Source organism: Monodelphis domestica, chromosome 1 (assembly GCF_027887165.1).
Source record: "Monodelphis domestica isolate mMonDom1 chromosome 1, mMonDom1.pri, whole genome shotgun sequence".
Classification (NCBI taxonomy): domain Eukaryota; kingdom Metazoa; phylum Chordata; class Mammalia; order Didelphimorphia; family Didelphidae; genus Monodelphis; species Monodelphis domestica.
The window spans coordinates 49791605-49807915 of record NC_077227.1 but is presented as its reverse complement, the minus strand read 5'-3'; the positions used below and the strand labels follow the sequence as shown (position 1 = coordinate 49807915).

At 48.9% G+C, this 16311-nt stretch overlaps 1 protein-coding gene across 1 annotated transcript in view; it reads right to left on the bottom strand.

The window, feature by feature from the left end:
• LMAN1L (lectin, mannose binding 1 like) overlaps positions 1-15828 on the bottom strand; it is a 42754-nt gene extending 26926 nt beyond the window's left edge. Inside the window, exons 1-6 of the mRNA XM_056815320.1 lie at positions 14546-15828; positions 4811-4965; positions 4387-4494; positions 4229-4290; positions 2639-2738; positions 1073-1196 (exon numbers count right to left, since the gene is read on the bottom strand). Of these exons, the coding sequence (XP_056671298.1) occupies positions 1073-1196; positions 2639-2738; positions 4229-4290; positions 4387-4494; positions 4811-4965; positions 14546-14714 (718 nt within the window). The 5' untranslated portion in view covers positions 14715-15828. The remainder of the gene's footprint in view (positions 1-1072; positions 1197-2638; positions 2739-4228; positions 4291-4386; positions 4495-4810; positions 4966-14545) is intronic.
• Positions 15829-16311: the final 483 nt, after the last annotated feature.

Here is a 16311-nt window from a genome sequence, read left to right as displayed (position 1 = left end):
TTCTGAGCCGGGGAGTGACATGGCCAGCCACGCGTGTTAGGGAGATTATTTCGGCAGCTGTGCCGAGGAGATGAATGGCGTGTGGAAGGAAGAGATTTAGGATGAACGAGAGTTTGCTGATGCCAGAAGAGGAATATAATAATATAAGGAGAGAACAGAGGGAGTGGGGAAGGGCTGAGTTGGAGAAGAATGATAAGATAGGGAGTGTTGGCAACATAAGGAGGTTTTCCCCTTGGCAGATGGTGTCTCTGAATTATAGGGATTAGGGCAGGAAGAGGCAGGAGTTTGTTAGCCGCAGAAGAGCGAAATATCGGTTGACTGGGGTCCCTTATTGTACCCCCTGCACCCTTCCTGTGATGAGAGAAGACGGCATCCAAACCCCAGCCTCGTCTCTCTCTGCGCCTGCTCAGTGCCCAGTGATGAGGACTGCCAGGAGTCATATTCCTACCATTACCCAGAATGCAGAGCTGGCGCCCAGTGACTCCTGCCTCAAATGGGGAGGGGGAAAGGGAAGGTTTCGGACCTCCACTGGAATGACAGACGGGGTCTCTGGGCATTCTGATGCTGCAGCTTTGCTTGTTTCCAGTTCTACTCATAATCGTTCATTCAAATGTACATCTTTGGGTAACTCGCAGTTAGGAAGGAGGTTATCCTATGAGATAACTTTGATCAGTACATGAAATATTGCATGAAAATCTTCTCTAAACTTCGATCTGTAAACAAGGTGATCTAGAACCAGAGCAGGCACCAAGAATCTGGCTGCTATTGGTGATTTCTTTCCTTTTTTTCAAACCCTTACCTTCTATCATTTAAAATTAATACTGTGTATTGGTATAGAGGCCGAAGATGAGTAAGGGCTAGGCAATGGGGGTTAAGTGACTTGCCCAGGATCATACAGCTAGGAATTTTCTGAAGCCACATTTGAACCCAGGACCTCCTGTCTCTAGGCCTGGCTCTCTATCCACTGAGCCACCTAGCAGCCTTGCCGAACAATAATAGACTCTTCCATGGTTTCCCTCCACTTTGGCCCCCTTTCCTTGCCAACCTCTTGGGCTCAGCTGTGGGCTCTTACCTGCTAAAGTGCCAGTGGCTGCTGAGACCCCAAAGAAGCCTCCTGGGGGCAGAAGAAGGGGCCCCACTTCGGTGCAGACCTCATCTGTAGCACCTTGGGTGGTGAGACCACTGTTCACAGATACCTGTGAGGGGTAGATACAGAACTGAGGTTAAGCTGGAACCTTCCTCGGTCTGTTCTGGGACTTGGTACCTCACTGGTCTGGTGGCAGGCGGGAAGCCTCACCGAGGTCCCTGTGCACATGTATGACTTACTTGGCCAATATGCCCCTGCCAGTGTTCAGGAGCATAAGCATGAATGCAAGGTATGCTGGGAGTGTCCAGGCACACCCCAATCTTGGCGCTTTGTGTTTTATTTTGAAAGCTGTGGATTCTAAAAGTTAAGTTTAATTGTTGCTAACAAAATGAAGTTTTAGCTATGTTTCTGTTTGAAGTTTTGCTGTTTGTTCTTTAATTTACTCAAGAAATAAAAATACGGCTTATAGGTTTGAGTTTTCAATAAGTGTTCTTCTGGGGGAAATAAGTCCCTTAATGAAATGTGTCGTGCCCACATGTAAGAGAGTCACGCAATGCTGGGCTTGACGTCTGACGTCCTGGCGTCTGTCCTGGCTCGGCCACTCACTTGTGACCTTGGCAAAGGGTCTCGCCTTTTTGGAGGTTTTTATTTCCCATCTTGCACCCAATCTCCAATAAAAGAGCTGTCCTGGGGAGCCACAGAGAACATGTACACGCACCACGACTACGAATTTACGTTAACATGTCTTTAATGCTCATGAAGTGCCTTAGGCTTCAAGGATCCGTGATTTGGTTGGTGCAAGATCCTTCCTCCACGGACGCAGATTAGATGGTCTTCAGGAGTTGCTATGACTGCTATGAGGCTGAGGCTTGGCTCTGCCATTCACACCTGGGTGAGTTTCGGCAAGTCACTAACCTGGACTTCAGATTCCTAATCTATAAAATGAGGGGGCAGGACTAGATGACGTCTACGGCCTTTCTGGCTCAATACCAAAGATCTTATAAAAGGAGATGAGCTACTAGGTGGATTGAGAGCCAGGCTGAGAGATGGGAGGTCCTGGGTTCAAATTTGCCCTCAGATACTTCCTAGTTTGTCATTTAACTCCTGTTGCCTATACACTATTGATTCTAAGATGGAAGGTGAGGGTTTAAAAAAGACCCCAGAGTCCACTGGGTCATTCTAGCTTGGTAGGTTTGGGGTGAACCTTTCAGACAGAGAGGCCCCCAGAGCTGTGCCCCAAGGAGAACTGGGTTGAAACTTCTATTTAGGGGAGGGGGGGAGAGAGACAGACAGACAGACAGACAGACAGACAGACAGAGACAGAGAGAGAGAGAGAGAGAGAGAGAGAGAGAGAGAGAGAGAGAGAGAGAGAGAGAGAGAGAGAGCTCTGCCTCCGAGTGTTGGATGCTCAGATGTCAGCCATGCTCACACATGCCTCTCACCCTCGTCTAAGGAGCCTGATTTATCTTAATTGGTGCATGAGGGTGGAAGCCCAGGTGCTAAAAGGAGTGGCAAAACCACCCAGGACAGGCCATGCTCCAGGTTACTTACCTGAAGCTTCTCCTCCCAGTAGGTGATTCTGGCTCGGAATGGGTACAGCCGGTTTCTGAAATCCCGAAGACATGAGCCCAGCACTTGGCCCCCTCCATCCCTGGAAGACATTCACTCCTGCACAGTCTGATCCTGTTACTCACCTCCTTAAACCCTCTGGGTTTCTCTCCCTTAATTAAGCTCAATTAGCAATCAATTAAGCACTTCCTTCTGAGCTGTGTGACCCTGGGTAAGTCACTTAACCCCCAATTGCCTAGCTCTTATCACTCTTCTGTTTGGAACGAATACCCAGTATTGATTGATGGAAGGTAAAGGTTTAAAAAAATTTTTTTTAATCCATTAAACTCCATACTATTTAGTTTGGCATTTAAGGCCCACATACTCTAACTCCTACCTCCCTTTCTAGGCTTATTTTCAAGCACTCTCTACATCCTATGTTCCAACCAAACTGGACTACTCAACATTCTTTGGGTTCATCTTTCCCTCTCCCAACTCTGTTCATCTCCACACAGTCTCCCTTATGCCCAGAACATCTCTGCCTATTTGAAATCTTTCCCTTTCTTCAAGGTCTGCCTCAAAGGAATCACCTCCTCCTTGAAGCCTTCCCAGATTTTCCTATGCAGAAGTGACCTTTCTCAAATCCTGTAGGAGTCTCTCCTTGGCCTCTCCTATGCTCTCAGACTGATCCCAACTCATGTCCCATTTATCTGAGTCCATGGATGGGTATTGGCCCTAGACACGTTTCCAGCCCACATGGAGTTTAGGCTGCATTAGACCCAGACAGATCCTCTGGGAAGACTTTATCAAAAGATGTGGGCAGTGATAGTCCAGAATAAGAAGGCACAGAAGGGCTGCTATCTGTATAAGTGGAGGGCAGATTCTCCCTGAAAATCCCAAATCCACCAGGGCATCAAAGGGGGTCTGATCTTACCACCCCCTCATTCCCAGGCAGGAGGACAGGAGCCATATCGGATTCATCTCTCCAGTACTGACACCTTATTCTAGACAGTTATTATTCAGCATCTTTGTGATGGTGTGGACCATCCTGTCCATGGGGTTTTCTTGGCAAAGATCATTTGGAGTGGTTTGCCATTTCCTTCTCCAGTGGAGTAAGGCAAACAGAAGTGAAGTGACATCCCCAAGGTCACACAGTGTCTGAGGCTAGATTTAAACTCAGGTCTTTCTGACTCCAGGTCCAGTGCTCTATCCACTGACCATCATGCTATAGAGAGTGGCAGTTCAATAAATATTTCTTGAGTTGAATTGACAACTTAAATTCCTTCCTTCCTTCCCTCCCTCTCTTCTTCCTTCCATAAACAATAATTGAGTAAGCAGTCTATGATCATAGATCACAGAAAAACAAGGAAGGACCACAGAAGTCAGCTTGTCCAATGCCCTCTTTTTATAGGTGAGGAAACTGTGTCACAAAGACATCTCCCTTGGGGTCATATAGGCAGTGTCAGAGGTAGGATTTGAACCTAGAACCCTGGTGCTCGAGTACAACATTGATGAGGAAGAGAGGGCTCAGCCAGAGAGCATCACCCTGTTCATTATCAGGAATTGGGGTGAGATGAAAGGGCAGACCCTTACCTGTGGTGGTCATATGGGATTTGTCCATCACTTGCCAAAACTTGGATGACAGGGTTGTTTTTCTGTGGGAGGAACCAGTGAGGTGATTGGCCTGGGTTGGTCCTCCAGTGCTCCGGGGGCTTTGGATGGACTGGGGCAGAGGTCATGGTGCAACTTACCTGGTCATCATTGTCAAAGGAGTCGAAGAAGATCCCGATGCCCTTCCAGAAAGCAGGACCACCTAGGGCTGGACCAATCTGGCCTCTGTCCTGGGTATACCACACTGCCTAGAGGTACCAGTAGCCCCATCAGCCCTCCCTGGCACCTGGCAGCCTCAAGTAGCTAGCCTTGAGCCATGGTGGCTAGTCTTGTTACAGTTAGCTACGTGGAGGGGTCTGTCTTGCGTTCAGTGTTCCTGGGTGCTTCCCCCCTGGGGATCCCTCCCTACGTGGACGCCATGTCCCTCTTGGGTACTCCACTATTCCCACAGCTACTCCTGGTCTTCTTTTATATCCCATAGCTACTTCTAGGGCAAACAGGAGCCTGTCAGACAGGAGAGGGGGCCCCTGGGATATGGGATGGGGCAGGGGCTTGGTGGCTTACCATCCCTTCGGCTCCCAGGCGCGCCAGTCCAGATACATGGAAGGCCACCTCCACCTCCCAATTGGGAAAAGGGATGGCAGCCTGGGTCCACAGGGCTCCACTCTTGTTTCTCATGGATGGGGCCAGCCTCACCTCCTCTAGCCCCAGAATGGCATCTGTGGGTGTTCAGCGATTAGTCAGAGACACGGGCCATCCCTCTTTCCCAGGACAGCTGCCTCCAGGGACTTCTGTATACCGCCTATCATTTGCTCAATAATCCATTACATGAGCCGTTCATTCGCTATTTATTCATTCGCTTCATTCATTCATGTATGTACTCATTCGTTTGCTTAGTAGTTCATATTCTTCATTCATTCATTCACTCACTCCATTCATTAATAGTTGAGGGCTTCCAGTGTGCCCAGCTTTGTGCCAAGTGCTATGGGGGAGACAAGAGAATCACAGAATCATGGGATTTCAGAGCTGAAAGCATCCTCATGAGTCATCCAAACCAATTCCCATGTGAACAAGCGTCGCTCCACCACATCCATCAATCATGAGTTCATCTCTCAAGAGTGGGAGGGGGACTCTGAGCACAACTAATTCAGTCCCCTCCTTTTACAGGTGAAGAAACTGAGGCGAATGCCCAAGGCCAAGCAGAAAGCACTTACCTTCCAGTTCTTGCGATGAGGATGAAAGAAGTTAACACATGTAAAGTGTTTTGCAAACCTGAAAGCACTGTAGAAATCCTAGTTACTGTTGCTGCTGTTATGAATTAAATCCCTAATATGTGCTAGGCACTGCAGATACAAAGACAAAAATGAACATTTCCACCCTCAAGTAATCCCTGTGACAAATGGTGCACCAGGCTTTGTTTGGCAATCTCCAATGAAGGAGGTGGCTATTTTCTAAGCCAGCCCAGGACACTTATGGATGAGGTCACTTCAAAGGTGAGAGGTTTTGCCTTCCTTCAAGCTTACACAAACCACTTCAAACTCCCGCCTGTTCAGTCACCCACCCTGCCTCCAGTACTGTCCTTTGGGAAGGAGCAAAATGAGTCCAATCCCTCTATCACATGAGGGCCTCTCAGATCCTCAAAGCCAGCTATCATGTCCCCCTTGAGTCTTCTCTGCTCCCAGATAAATATCTCCATTTCTTTCAACTGATCCCCATAAGGCATGAACTCATTCTTAATCGTTCTCTTCTGGACCCTCTCCAACTCATTAAAGTTCTACCTAAAATATGATATCCCCAACTGAACATAATAATCCAGATGTGATCTGAAGAAGCCAAAGCCCAACAGTATTAATACCCTTTTATTCCTAGATGTTCTATCTCTCTTAATGAAGTTTAAGGTTACATTTACTTTCTTTGCATTTTGGACTCCAAACTCCTTGCAATCCACTAAAACTGCAAGATTCTCTCTTTCTCTCCCTCTCCCCATCCCCTTTCTTAGATTAACTGGTATCCAGCTACTCCTTCCCTATCTTTCGCTTGTGACATTGATTTTTTGAACCTAAGAGTAAGAATTTACATTTATTAGATTTTGCCCAGTGCTGTAGCCTTCTAAGATCTTTCTGGATCCTGGTTCTGTCGCCCAGTGTGCAAGCTATCCCTCCCAGCTTTAGGTTATGTATACATTAGAAATACATAGTGGGGCAGCTAGGTGGCTCAGTGGATAAAGAGCTGGGACTGGAGATAGAAGTTCCTGGGTTCAAATCTGGCCTCAGACACTTCCTAGCTGGGTGACCCTGAGCAAGTCACTTAATCCCAAGTGCCTAGCTCTTATCACTCTTGTTTTGGAACTGATACTTAGTATTGATCCTAAGACAGAAAGTAAGGTTTAAAAAAAGAAATGCATGGGATCTATGCCTTTATTCAAATCACCCCTAACTCTCCTCCACACAGTTATCAAATTGCTATTTGTAAAACTGAAATCTGACCAGGTCATTTCCCTACCCAAAACCTTCAGTGGCTCTAGGATGAAATGAAAAATCATTAGCCCGTCATTCAAAGTCCTTCATCATCTGCCGCCTGGCCCTGCCTTTTCTGCCTTGTTAGGTGTCTTCCCTTCATGCACTCTGTAATCCAGTCCAACTGTCTCATTAGTGTATGACATTTTACTTCTTGTCCCTGTGACTTTGCTCCAGTGGCTGCCCCTATCTGGAAGGCTCTCAGCTTTCTCCAAAGCCTGGCTTAGGTTCCACTTCCTATTCAAGGGCTCTCTAGGTCCCTGCCCTTGCACTCCTCCTAAGTGATTCTTTCTATTGAAGTTACTTTATGTTTACTCATCTGTGCAGATGGGTTATCCTCCTGGCAGAATACACGCTCCTTGAAGGCAGGGGCTGTTTTGTACCTACTGTGTGTCCAGCACAGAGCCTTGCACATAGTAGGTAATTAATACAATTTTCATTGTTGATGTCATTGATTAAAATGCTAAAGAAACGAACAGATTCCTCAGTCACTCCACTGGAGACCTTCTTCCAAGTTGACATTGAACCATTAATGACGGTTCTTTGAGTCCAGTCATTCAACTGGTTCCATATCTATCCAATCATCGTGTTGTTTAGGTTCCATCTCTCCATCTTTTCTTCAAGAATAGCATGAGAGACTTTGGCAAATGTTTTACTAACTGGTCTTACCCAGATCTACCAGTTCAGTAGCCAAACCGCCCCCCCCCCCCCAAAATGAGAGGCATCTGGAATGAGCTGCTCTTGAAATTGTGTTTGTTGGCGCTTTGTAATCACTGCTTCCTTCCCTAGATGCACACTAGCCATCTCTTTAATAACATGTTCTGGGACTTTGCTAAGAATCAAAGTCAAGCTCCCTGCCAAGTTCCAGTTTGCAGATTGTATCTCCTTCCCTTTTTGGAAAATCGTGCCACCGGCTGCCCATATATATACATAAGCCCCTATCTTCCACCCTAGAATCAATACTATGTATTGGTTTTAAGGCAGAAGAGCCAACAGGGGTAGGCAATAGATGTTAAATGACTTGCCCAGGGTCACACAGCTAGAAGTACCTGAGACCAGATCTGAATCCAGAACCTCTGGCTTGGCACTCTATCCACTACATCGCTGCCTCCTCCACAATCTTTCAAAGATCACTAGCAATGGCTCAGTGACTTCAAGGGCAGCCAAATGCTTCCTTAATGTGTCTTTAATTGTTTACACCTGATCAGCCATTTTTATTCCCTGCTTTTCTGTTTGAGGCTCATTCTCCCTAACTCAGAAAACAGAAGGAAGAGAAGCTTTACCATTTCTCCATCTTCGGTCATTGCCGTCCCATAATCCCCAGGCAATCGTTCTCTCTTTTTTGTTCCTCTTCTTTGTCTCAATATAGCCTAAAAAACCTGTTTGGTGGCTATTTGTCAGTTTCCTTGCCAGTTTCCCTCAAATTCTTCCTATGGCATCCCATCCAACTTTTTGCATCTGTAGGGAGTTACCTAGCCTGGCTTCTATTTAAAAACAAACAAACAAACTCCTTAGAATGGATACTGAGTCTTGGTTCCAAGGCAGTAAGGGCTAGGTGGGGCAGGGGAGGGAAGTGATTTGCCCAAGGTGACACAGCTCAGAAATATCTGAGGCAACATTTGAACCCAGAACCTCTCCCACCCCCAGGCCTGGCTGAGCTCCTTGGCTATCCCACCTTCCTTCTATTTTGTGTCCGTACCTTAAAGACTATAAACTGTCTGGTCTCAGACACCTCCTAGCTGGATGACCCTGGATAAGTCACTTAAACCCCCACTGTCTAACCCTTACTAGTCTTCTGCCTGGGAACCAACACACAGTATTGATTCTAAGATACACATAAAAAGCTGGTTAGTGAGTTCCCTGAGCACAGACGTTCTTGGCAGCCAACTTCCTTTTTCTCTCCCCGTGAGGATGGCTTCTGTGTGTGGCTTCCGATTTTCCTTTTTAAGACCTCCTCTCTCTGGCCACGTTGCCCTTCTCTGCAGCCTCTGAAGGCTCTTCCGCGTCTCCGTCCATCCTTCGTCTCTTCTCTCATCGCTGCTAGGACGAAGTAGTCATTTTCCCCTCCAGAGTCCCGTCCGTTTCCAGTCCGGGCTGGCAGCCGTCAGGTCCTCAGTAGAATTCCCCCTTGCTGGTTCTGGGGCCTCTTTTTGAAGGAAGGAAGACATGATGGTGAAGGCAAGGCAAGAACCAATTGGCTGCTGTGCGCTTGGCAGAGAGCGCCCGGCAGATGTCTGGGAAACTGAAGCCCCCCAAAGACACAGTTCCAGCTCCTGGGGAAGCCACAGCATAATGAGGGAGAGGAAACCCACACATGAAATAAGGAGGGCAGAGCAGGGCGAGGAGGGACCTCCCAGACCGGCTACAGAGGAGAAAACGTGAGGCCAAGAGAAGGCAAGTGACCCGACCAAAGTCACACAAGGTGGTGGTTTAGACTAAGGACTTGGGAGGTCGGAGGAGGACAAGAGCATCTCTGGCTGGCTGAGCAGGAGACCCTCGAGGGAAACGTGCCCGAAGAACAGCCTTGAAGGGCGGTGAGCCGAGCCATGCCAGTCTAGCTCTGGGGAAACAGTGTGAGCAAAGGTGTGGGGGGGGGGCTCATAGCATTGGAGCTCTCCTTGTTCTTTGCCAGGCTGGGAAGCAGCAGCAGCAACAATGAAGCAATCTCTTCCCTTGAGGAGTTTACATTCTATTGGAGAAAATGTACACAGATGAGTTTATACACAATAGAGAGAGTGAATACAAAGTGATCTGTGTGTGTGTGTGTGTGTGGTGATGGGGGGGGGGGAATCAGGAAGGTCTCCTTCTAGGAAGAGGCATCCGAGTTATATTCTGAAGGCGCCTAAGGATTCTAGAAGGCAGAGGGAGGAGGAATACAAGACAAAGGTCCAGAGGTGGGAGATTGAATGTAATATATAGAATCAGAATGTAGGCTGGTCAGGGGGCAGTTGGGTGATTCAGTGGATGGAGAGCCAAGCCTAGAGACGGGAGGTCCTGGGTTCAAATCTGGCCTCAGATACTTCCCAGCTGTGTGACCCTGGGCAAGTCACTTGACCAATACACAATATTGATTCCAAGACAGAAGGTCAGGGTCTAAAAAAAATTGAATGTGGGCCGATTGAGGGTAAGAGTATTGTAAGCCCAGTCTGACAATATAGTTTGGAGTCAGATTGTGAAGGGCTTTGGAAGACGGAGATTTGTATTTTGTCCTCAAGGCAATAGGCAACAACTGAAGCTTTTTCTCCCCCTCCAAAAACGCTTACCTTCTGTCTGAGAATCAATACTGTGTTGGCTCCAAGGCAGAAGAGCAGTAAGGGCTAGGCAATGGGAGTTAAGTGACTTGTCCAGGGTCACACAGAAGTGTCTGAGTCTACGACCTTCTGTCTGTGGGCCTGGCTGGGCTATCTAGCTGCCCCCACAAATGAAGCTTCTTGAGCAGAGAAGTATGACTGAGAGCTGCCCTTTAGGAATAAAGAGTCAAGGGGCCAACTGGAAGATCAGGGGATCCCCAGAATAGCTCTAGAGATCTGCCCTGGGGGGTGACGGTGTGAGTGGAGAAGATGGGGATGGGAGAGGAGGTAGGCACAGAAGTCACAGGGCTGGGCATCTGATAAGTTGGGGGCAGAGGCAGAAAGTGGGAGACGATGAGGAAGGACGGAGGGGGCAATTCTGAGGAATGAGGGATCGGAGAAGTGAGTTCAGGGGATTTGGAGAGACTGTGGGGGAAGGAGCATGTTGGGCTGGGATGCCAATTGCCTGGGTTTGGTTTTGGGGGAGTCTAGGGCTAAATCCCTTAGGACTTCTGGACCTTGTTTTCCTCTTTTCCTGGGGACAGGGAAGTGGAGGGGTGGGATCAGCTCTGGAATCTCTGTCACATCAGAATCAGGGGAGAGTTCATCTGATCAAGTCCCCTCATTTTACAACGAAAGAAGGAAAATGAGTTGCTCAGACATCCGACGTCAGTTTAGGGGCCGAGGCGGTCACTCACAGGCTCTGCTATTGAGAACCTGCACCTGCCCCCCAAAGTGCAAACTCCTGACCTTGCTAGTCAGGGGTCCTTCACAATTTGGCTCTCGGCTACGCCCACAGGGTCTTGGCTCCCATGGGTCCTCTTCGAATGTCTGACCTGGGAGCCAACTCTGTCTACTATTTTTCTCATCTCCATTTCTTTGAAGACATCCTCCTGGCCCCCCCATATCCAAGATGCAGGCTGGGTCCTCCACGCTGAAGTTCCATCCCCTTCCTCTGAAGCCCAGCTCTGGCGCCATGTCCTCTGTGAAAGGGATTTCCCTATGGAGCAGCTAAGTAGCTCAGAGGAATGAGGACGGGTAGTTCTAGGTTCAAATCTGGCCTCAGACACTTCCTAGCCGTGTGACCCTGGGGGAGTCACTTCACCCCCATTACCCAGCCCTTACTCTGCTCTTCTGCCATAGAACCAATACACAGAATTGATTCTAAGATTAAAGATAGGAGTTAAAAATAAAAGTCATCTCCCTCTCCTGAGATTCCTTTTGGAACTTTGCTTGGATCTCTCCTTGGTATAATGATGCGGGGCAGCAATTCTCAAAGCGGAGTCTCCAAGCCCCTTTCGGGGAGTCCATAAAGGCAATACGATTTTCATAATAATAGTTGAGGATATTATTTGTCTGTTTCAAATGGATATTGGCGCAAAGCTGGATTTCTTCACATACTCAAACAAAGCACGGATCATAACAAAGGGTACACAGTAACAGGAGCATCCCACAGTTTTCATGAAGGCGGGCATGAAAGAGATTGGCAAAAACACGTAAAGCCGCCTGCGTCACTCTTCTCAGGAGTTGGCAAAAAGGTTATTTATATGAACTTAGGTGTCTCCATTTACAGGAACTTTTAATAGGTTTCTTAGGGTTCTTGCAATGTGTCCCTTATAATGGCTTTTTCCTAAATCCTTACTTTCTATATCAGTTAATAATTAGTTAATAATAGTTCATTCTTCTAAGACAGAAGAGTGGTAAGGGCTAGACAACTGGAGTTAAGTGACTTGCCCAGGGTCTCACAACTAGGAAGTGTCTGAGGCCAGATTTGAACCCAGGTTTCCCCGATTCCAGACCTGGTGTTCTGTCCACTGTGCCTTTAATAATAATTGTTTGTGAAAGGGGATTCAAGAAAAAAAAAAAAAGCAAAGTTCTTGAGGGTAGAGAATTTCCCTTTTTGTATCTGCGGTGCCTGGCACCCAGTAGGTACTTCATGAATGCTTGTCGCCAAATAGGATTTCCTTCTGCTAAAGCTTTGATCCAATACCAACAGCCTCCGGAGGAGTAATACTTGGAGCAGCTCCTTATTTATCGCTCTGAATGGCTTTCGTAGCTGTGTTTCTACTGTTTGTCGCTGAAGGAAGACAGGGATGGGGACAGGCTGGCCAGGAGCAGGGGCTGGGCCACCAAATTAGAACTTGGGCCACTTGCCATTCTAAGGAGGGCCATCCCTAATTGGAAAAGGAGATGTTGCCGGCTGACGGCCAAACCGCAGCCCTCGCTTCCTCCGATCTCTCCTGCCCCCAACCATGTGCCAGCCTGGAGCCTGGCACAAGTCCCAGGTCTCTGTCATTAGGCTCTCCCCCTTCAACTCATCCCTGCCTGCTCTTCCTGGAGACCTTATTAATCCTGGGTGTTTGCCCTTGGGCAAAGCTGCTAAGAAAGAGGGAAGGAATGGGCATGGGGAGGTTCTCAGCCTATCCTACTACAGATCGGTAGAGCTGGGAAGGACCCTGAGATCCTCTGGTCTCTGTCTTCATTTTACAGAGAAGGAAATTAAGGCTGAGAGAGGAAAGGATTTGCCCAAGATCAACCAGCCATAGAACCCAGGGGCTTGATCTCCAGCCCAGTCCACGGTGCCCATCTCAGTGTGGGGGAACAGCTTTGTGGACTTCCCCTGCCCCCAGGGGTAGATGGTCACCAGCCTGCTCCAGCCCCTTCCACCAAAGCCTGGGAATGATTCATTCCTGGGAGGTCAGTGTCAAAGCCAGACCATCCAAAGACAGACCACATCTGGTACTCACTCCAGACCCACCTGAGCATCCCCTACCCTGGTGGGGGGGCAGGCACATAAGGCAGAAGATTCTTTCAATCTGTGGCCTCACTGGGATTGAAGGAAGGAGAAAAGGGGCACTTAAAAGGCATCATGGTAGAGTTGGAACCAAGAGGGACCTGGGTTCAAATCCTGACCGTTCCACCACCTATCTGTGTGACTTTGGGCAAGGCACAATTTCTCTGGGCCTCAGTTTATTCACTTGTAAAATGAAAGGGTTAGATTAAATGAATGACCTCAAAAGTCCCTTCCTACTGTAAATCTAGGCTACCCTTCTCTGCCTTGAGGGTCAGGGGGAGCAGCAAGGTACCACTCAGAGGAGGTTCTGGTCCTACTTTAGGGCCTCTGGGAAGGTCTAAGCCCCAAATTTATTCTCATCCTTATTTACTTGCCACAATGCCTGAAATTCCCTCATTAGGGCACTCTCCTTTGCTCCCTACTCCTTTTTCTCTTAGATTGCAAACCCTGCTGAATGCCTCCCATCCCATGCCAGGGAGGAGCTCTTAGAGCCTGAGCCAGCTTGGGGAGGAAGAAGTGGGGAGACGGCCAGGAAGGGCCAAGCTTAAAGGGCTATCCCATTGCTAGGAGATAAGCTTGCTGAGTCACCCATCCCAGGACTGCAAGGACTGACCTCAGCTTCAGGCCTCTTGAGGCCTCCTTGCTTGTGGAGGACTTTGGGGACACTGAGGAAGGTCTGGACATCAGAGAGGGGGTGGGAGGAAGGGAGGCTGACTCCGGGAGAGGGCCAGGGCCAGACTTCCACAACTGTCACGTGTGGTCATGAGGCAGCCCCAAGAGTTCCCTCTAACAGGGAAGGCCTGAGACTTAACGTCCCCAGAAGCTTCTTACCGGCTGGTCATGATTCTGTCATCACCCCATCATCAAAGCGCATTGCTCCCAAGTACCAGAGCAAAGGAAATTGAGGCAGAGAGGGGGGGGGAAGAGTGGGAAAAGCCTTGGACCTTGAGTGAAAAGGTGGGTTTAAACCACTCTCCCATGTAATAGCTCTGACCTTGGCCAAGTCTCTTGGCTAACTCCCTGGATCTCGGTATCTCTATCTGGAAAACAGATATGCAGTCCCTTCTGGCCTTAATGGTCTACGAGTCTACGGGTGACGTAGGGAAATACTAAGCTGAAAAGGGAGACAAGAGGCAGGGGAAACTGAGGCTGAAGGAAAGAATGAGAATGTGATGTGGTCAGTTAGACCTGTAGCTGGGCCCCAAGCCCTTTGTGAGTCACTGGTACCATCAACCACCCAACCATGACCACTGGCGTGTCCCCTCTGCCATGATTTACTGGCCAGATCACCCAGCTCTTGTAGGAAGCCAAAGTGGGAAGGTCTGGGCCTTGGACATAGACATGGATACCCAGACGGACAATAGTAGTTCCAGGTCCCAAAGTACAGGCTGGCATTGTCAGATGAAAACCAGGGGTCTTGTGGTAGCCCCTGCCTGAGAACGGGCAGCTCAATACCCACCAGCTCCTGTGGCGGTCCATGTTTCCCCCACCCCTAACTTTCCCTAAGGCACAGAATCGGAGTCCCTTGGAGGCAGAAGGCACCTTATTCTTCAGCTACTCCTGTACTTGGGGAGAAGTGGGGCTGGCACCAAGGGGGTGAAGGGCTCTCTGGGAGGGGGTAACCCTTTCAGCATCTTCTCTCGCCCTCTTTGAGGTTCAAGCCTGGCCCCCCTTCACCCCTTCCACACCATTTCCTAACCTCCATGGTGATTCCAGAAGGGGATCTCCTGCCCGAGGATCGCCAGTCTTGGTCCTTTGAAACTGAACTTGTACTCGAACCTTCGGTGCCAAGGAGGTGCCTCTGCTTGGCTCCATGAGGGCAGCAGAAGGAAGAGGAGACAGAAGAGGGAAGAAGGGCCAGACTCCATGGGCCCCAGACTGATGGGACCTGCTCTTACCCTGAAGTGTCTCCAATGGGCTGGTAGAATGGATCCAGGGGACACGTGGAAGATAGGGAGAGAGGGAGGGGCCCCTGGAGCTAGGCCAGGGCCTGGGGAGGAAGAGCTGGAGGGCCAGGAGGAGGCTTTTAGGCTCTGAGGCTGGGGAGGGGCAGCTGATTGGACTGAAACAGATGGGGGCTGAAAGCCAAAACCAGTTTGGCACTGCCCAAGAGTCAGGCTCCTCCTTCCTTACACAAGCTGTTTGCCCAAGTTGGGTGGGATCAGGTTGGAGCTCTCCTGACATTCAGGGTCCTCTTCAGCCCATCCGCCCACCCAGCCAGCCTTCTCTCAACATTACACCATCTGAATGAAGACTCTGGCCAGCCTGGTCTCTTGCTGGGCTGCCAATACATCCCTACCTCCCTATTTGGCTGATCCACCAAGGCCCCTCTCGATGTAGGGCCCCATAGGGCATCCCATCCAGGCAACTAGGAAGCTCGGAGCCTCACTGGGAGAACAGACAAGCCCGTACTAACTGGGGCAGCAAGGCAGTGTGATCTTGACCCAGAGATCTACTAATAGCCATGAGCTGTCTTAGAATTGGAAAGGAGTACCACCAATGGCATAATGGAGGACAAAGGCCAGATGATCAAGGGACTGAGGCCCCCTCATCTTCTTGGGATTCCAAGATAATCGTGGAAAGCTCCACACACTGGATGAGAGTTGCAAAGAATGGGCAGCTGTGAATGGATTTAAATCTGCGTCATTGGGGCAGCTAGGTGGCTCAGTGAATAAAGGCTTAGAGGGGAGGTCCTGGGTAAATATAGCCTCAGACCCTTCCTAGTTTTGTGACCCTGGGCAAGTCACAACCCCCATGGCCTGGCCCTTACTGCTCTTCTGCCTTGGAGCCCATACTTAGTATAGATTCTAAAACAGAAGGTAAGGGTTAAAAAAAGCCTGCATCATTGAAGGGAAGATCTGAATTCAAATCCTGCCTGAAACACTCAATAGCCCTGCAACCTTGGGAAAAGTCAGGAATCCTTCAGCCTGCTTCTTTTCCATAAAATGGGGATAGTAATAGCACCTATTCCACTGAGTTGTTGTAAGCCCAGATAAGACAATATATGCAAAACCCTGTTGTGACTACCACCACCACCACCACCACCACCACCACTACTACTACTACTGGTAAAGCATTTGGATTGTGTTGGGCTTGGAAGACTTCAGTTCTAATCAATCCTCAGTCACTTAACTAGCTGTGTGACCCTGGACAAGCCACAGTGTGTTTGCCTCAGTTTCTCCAACTATAAAATGGGGATAATAATAGCACCTACTTCTCAGGGTTGTTCTGATATTTGTAAAGCACCTAGCACAGTGCCCGGTACATAGTAGCCTTAATTAATGCTACCTTTAGTGCCCATTTCACAGGGCTGAAGGTTAAGTGAATTGAAGCCTCTCGAGCACTTTGCCCAACAAACGCCAGCAGTCATTATGACCAGGACCAGGCGGGAGGTGTCGAGGGAGTAGCGATGGTTCACAAAGACCGCACGAGAGAGGAGGCTTTAAGCGCTGTTGGCCCCATTTC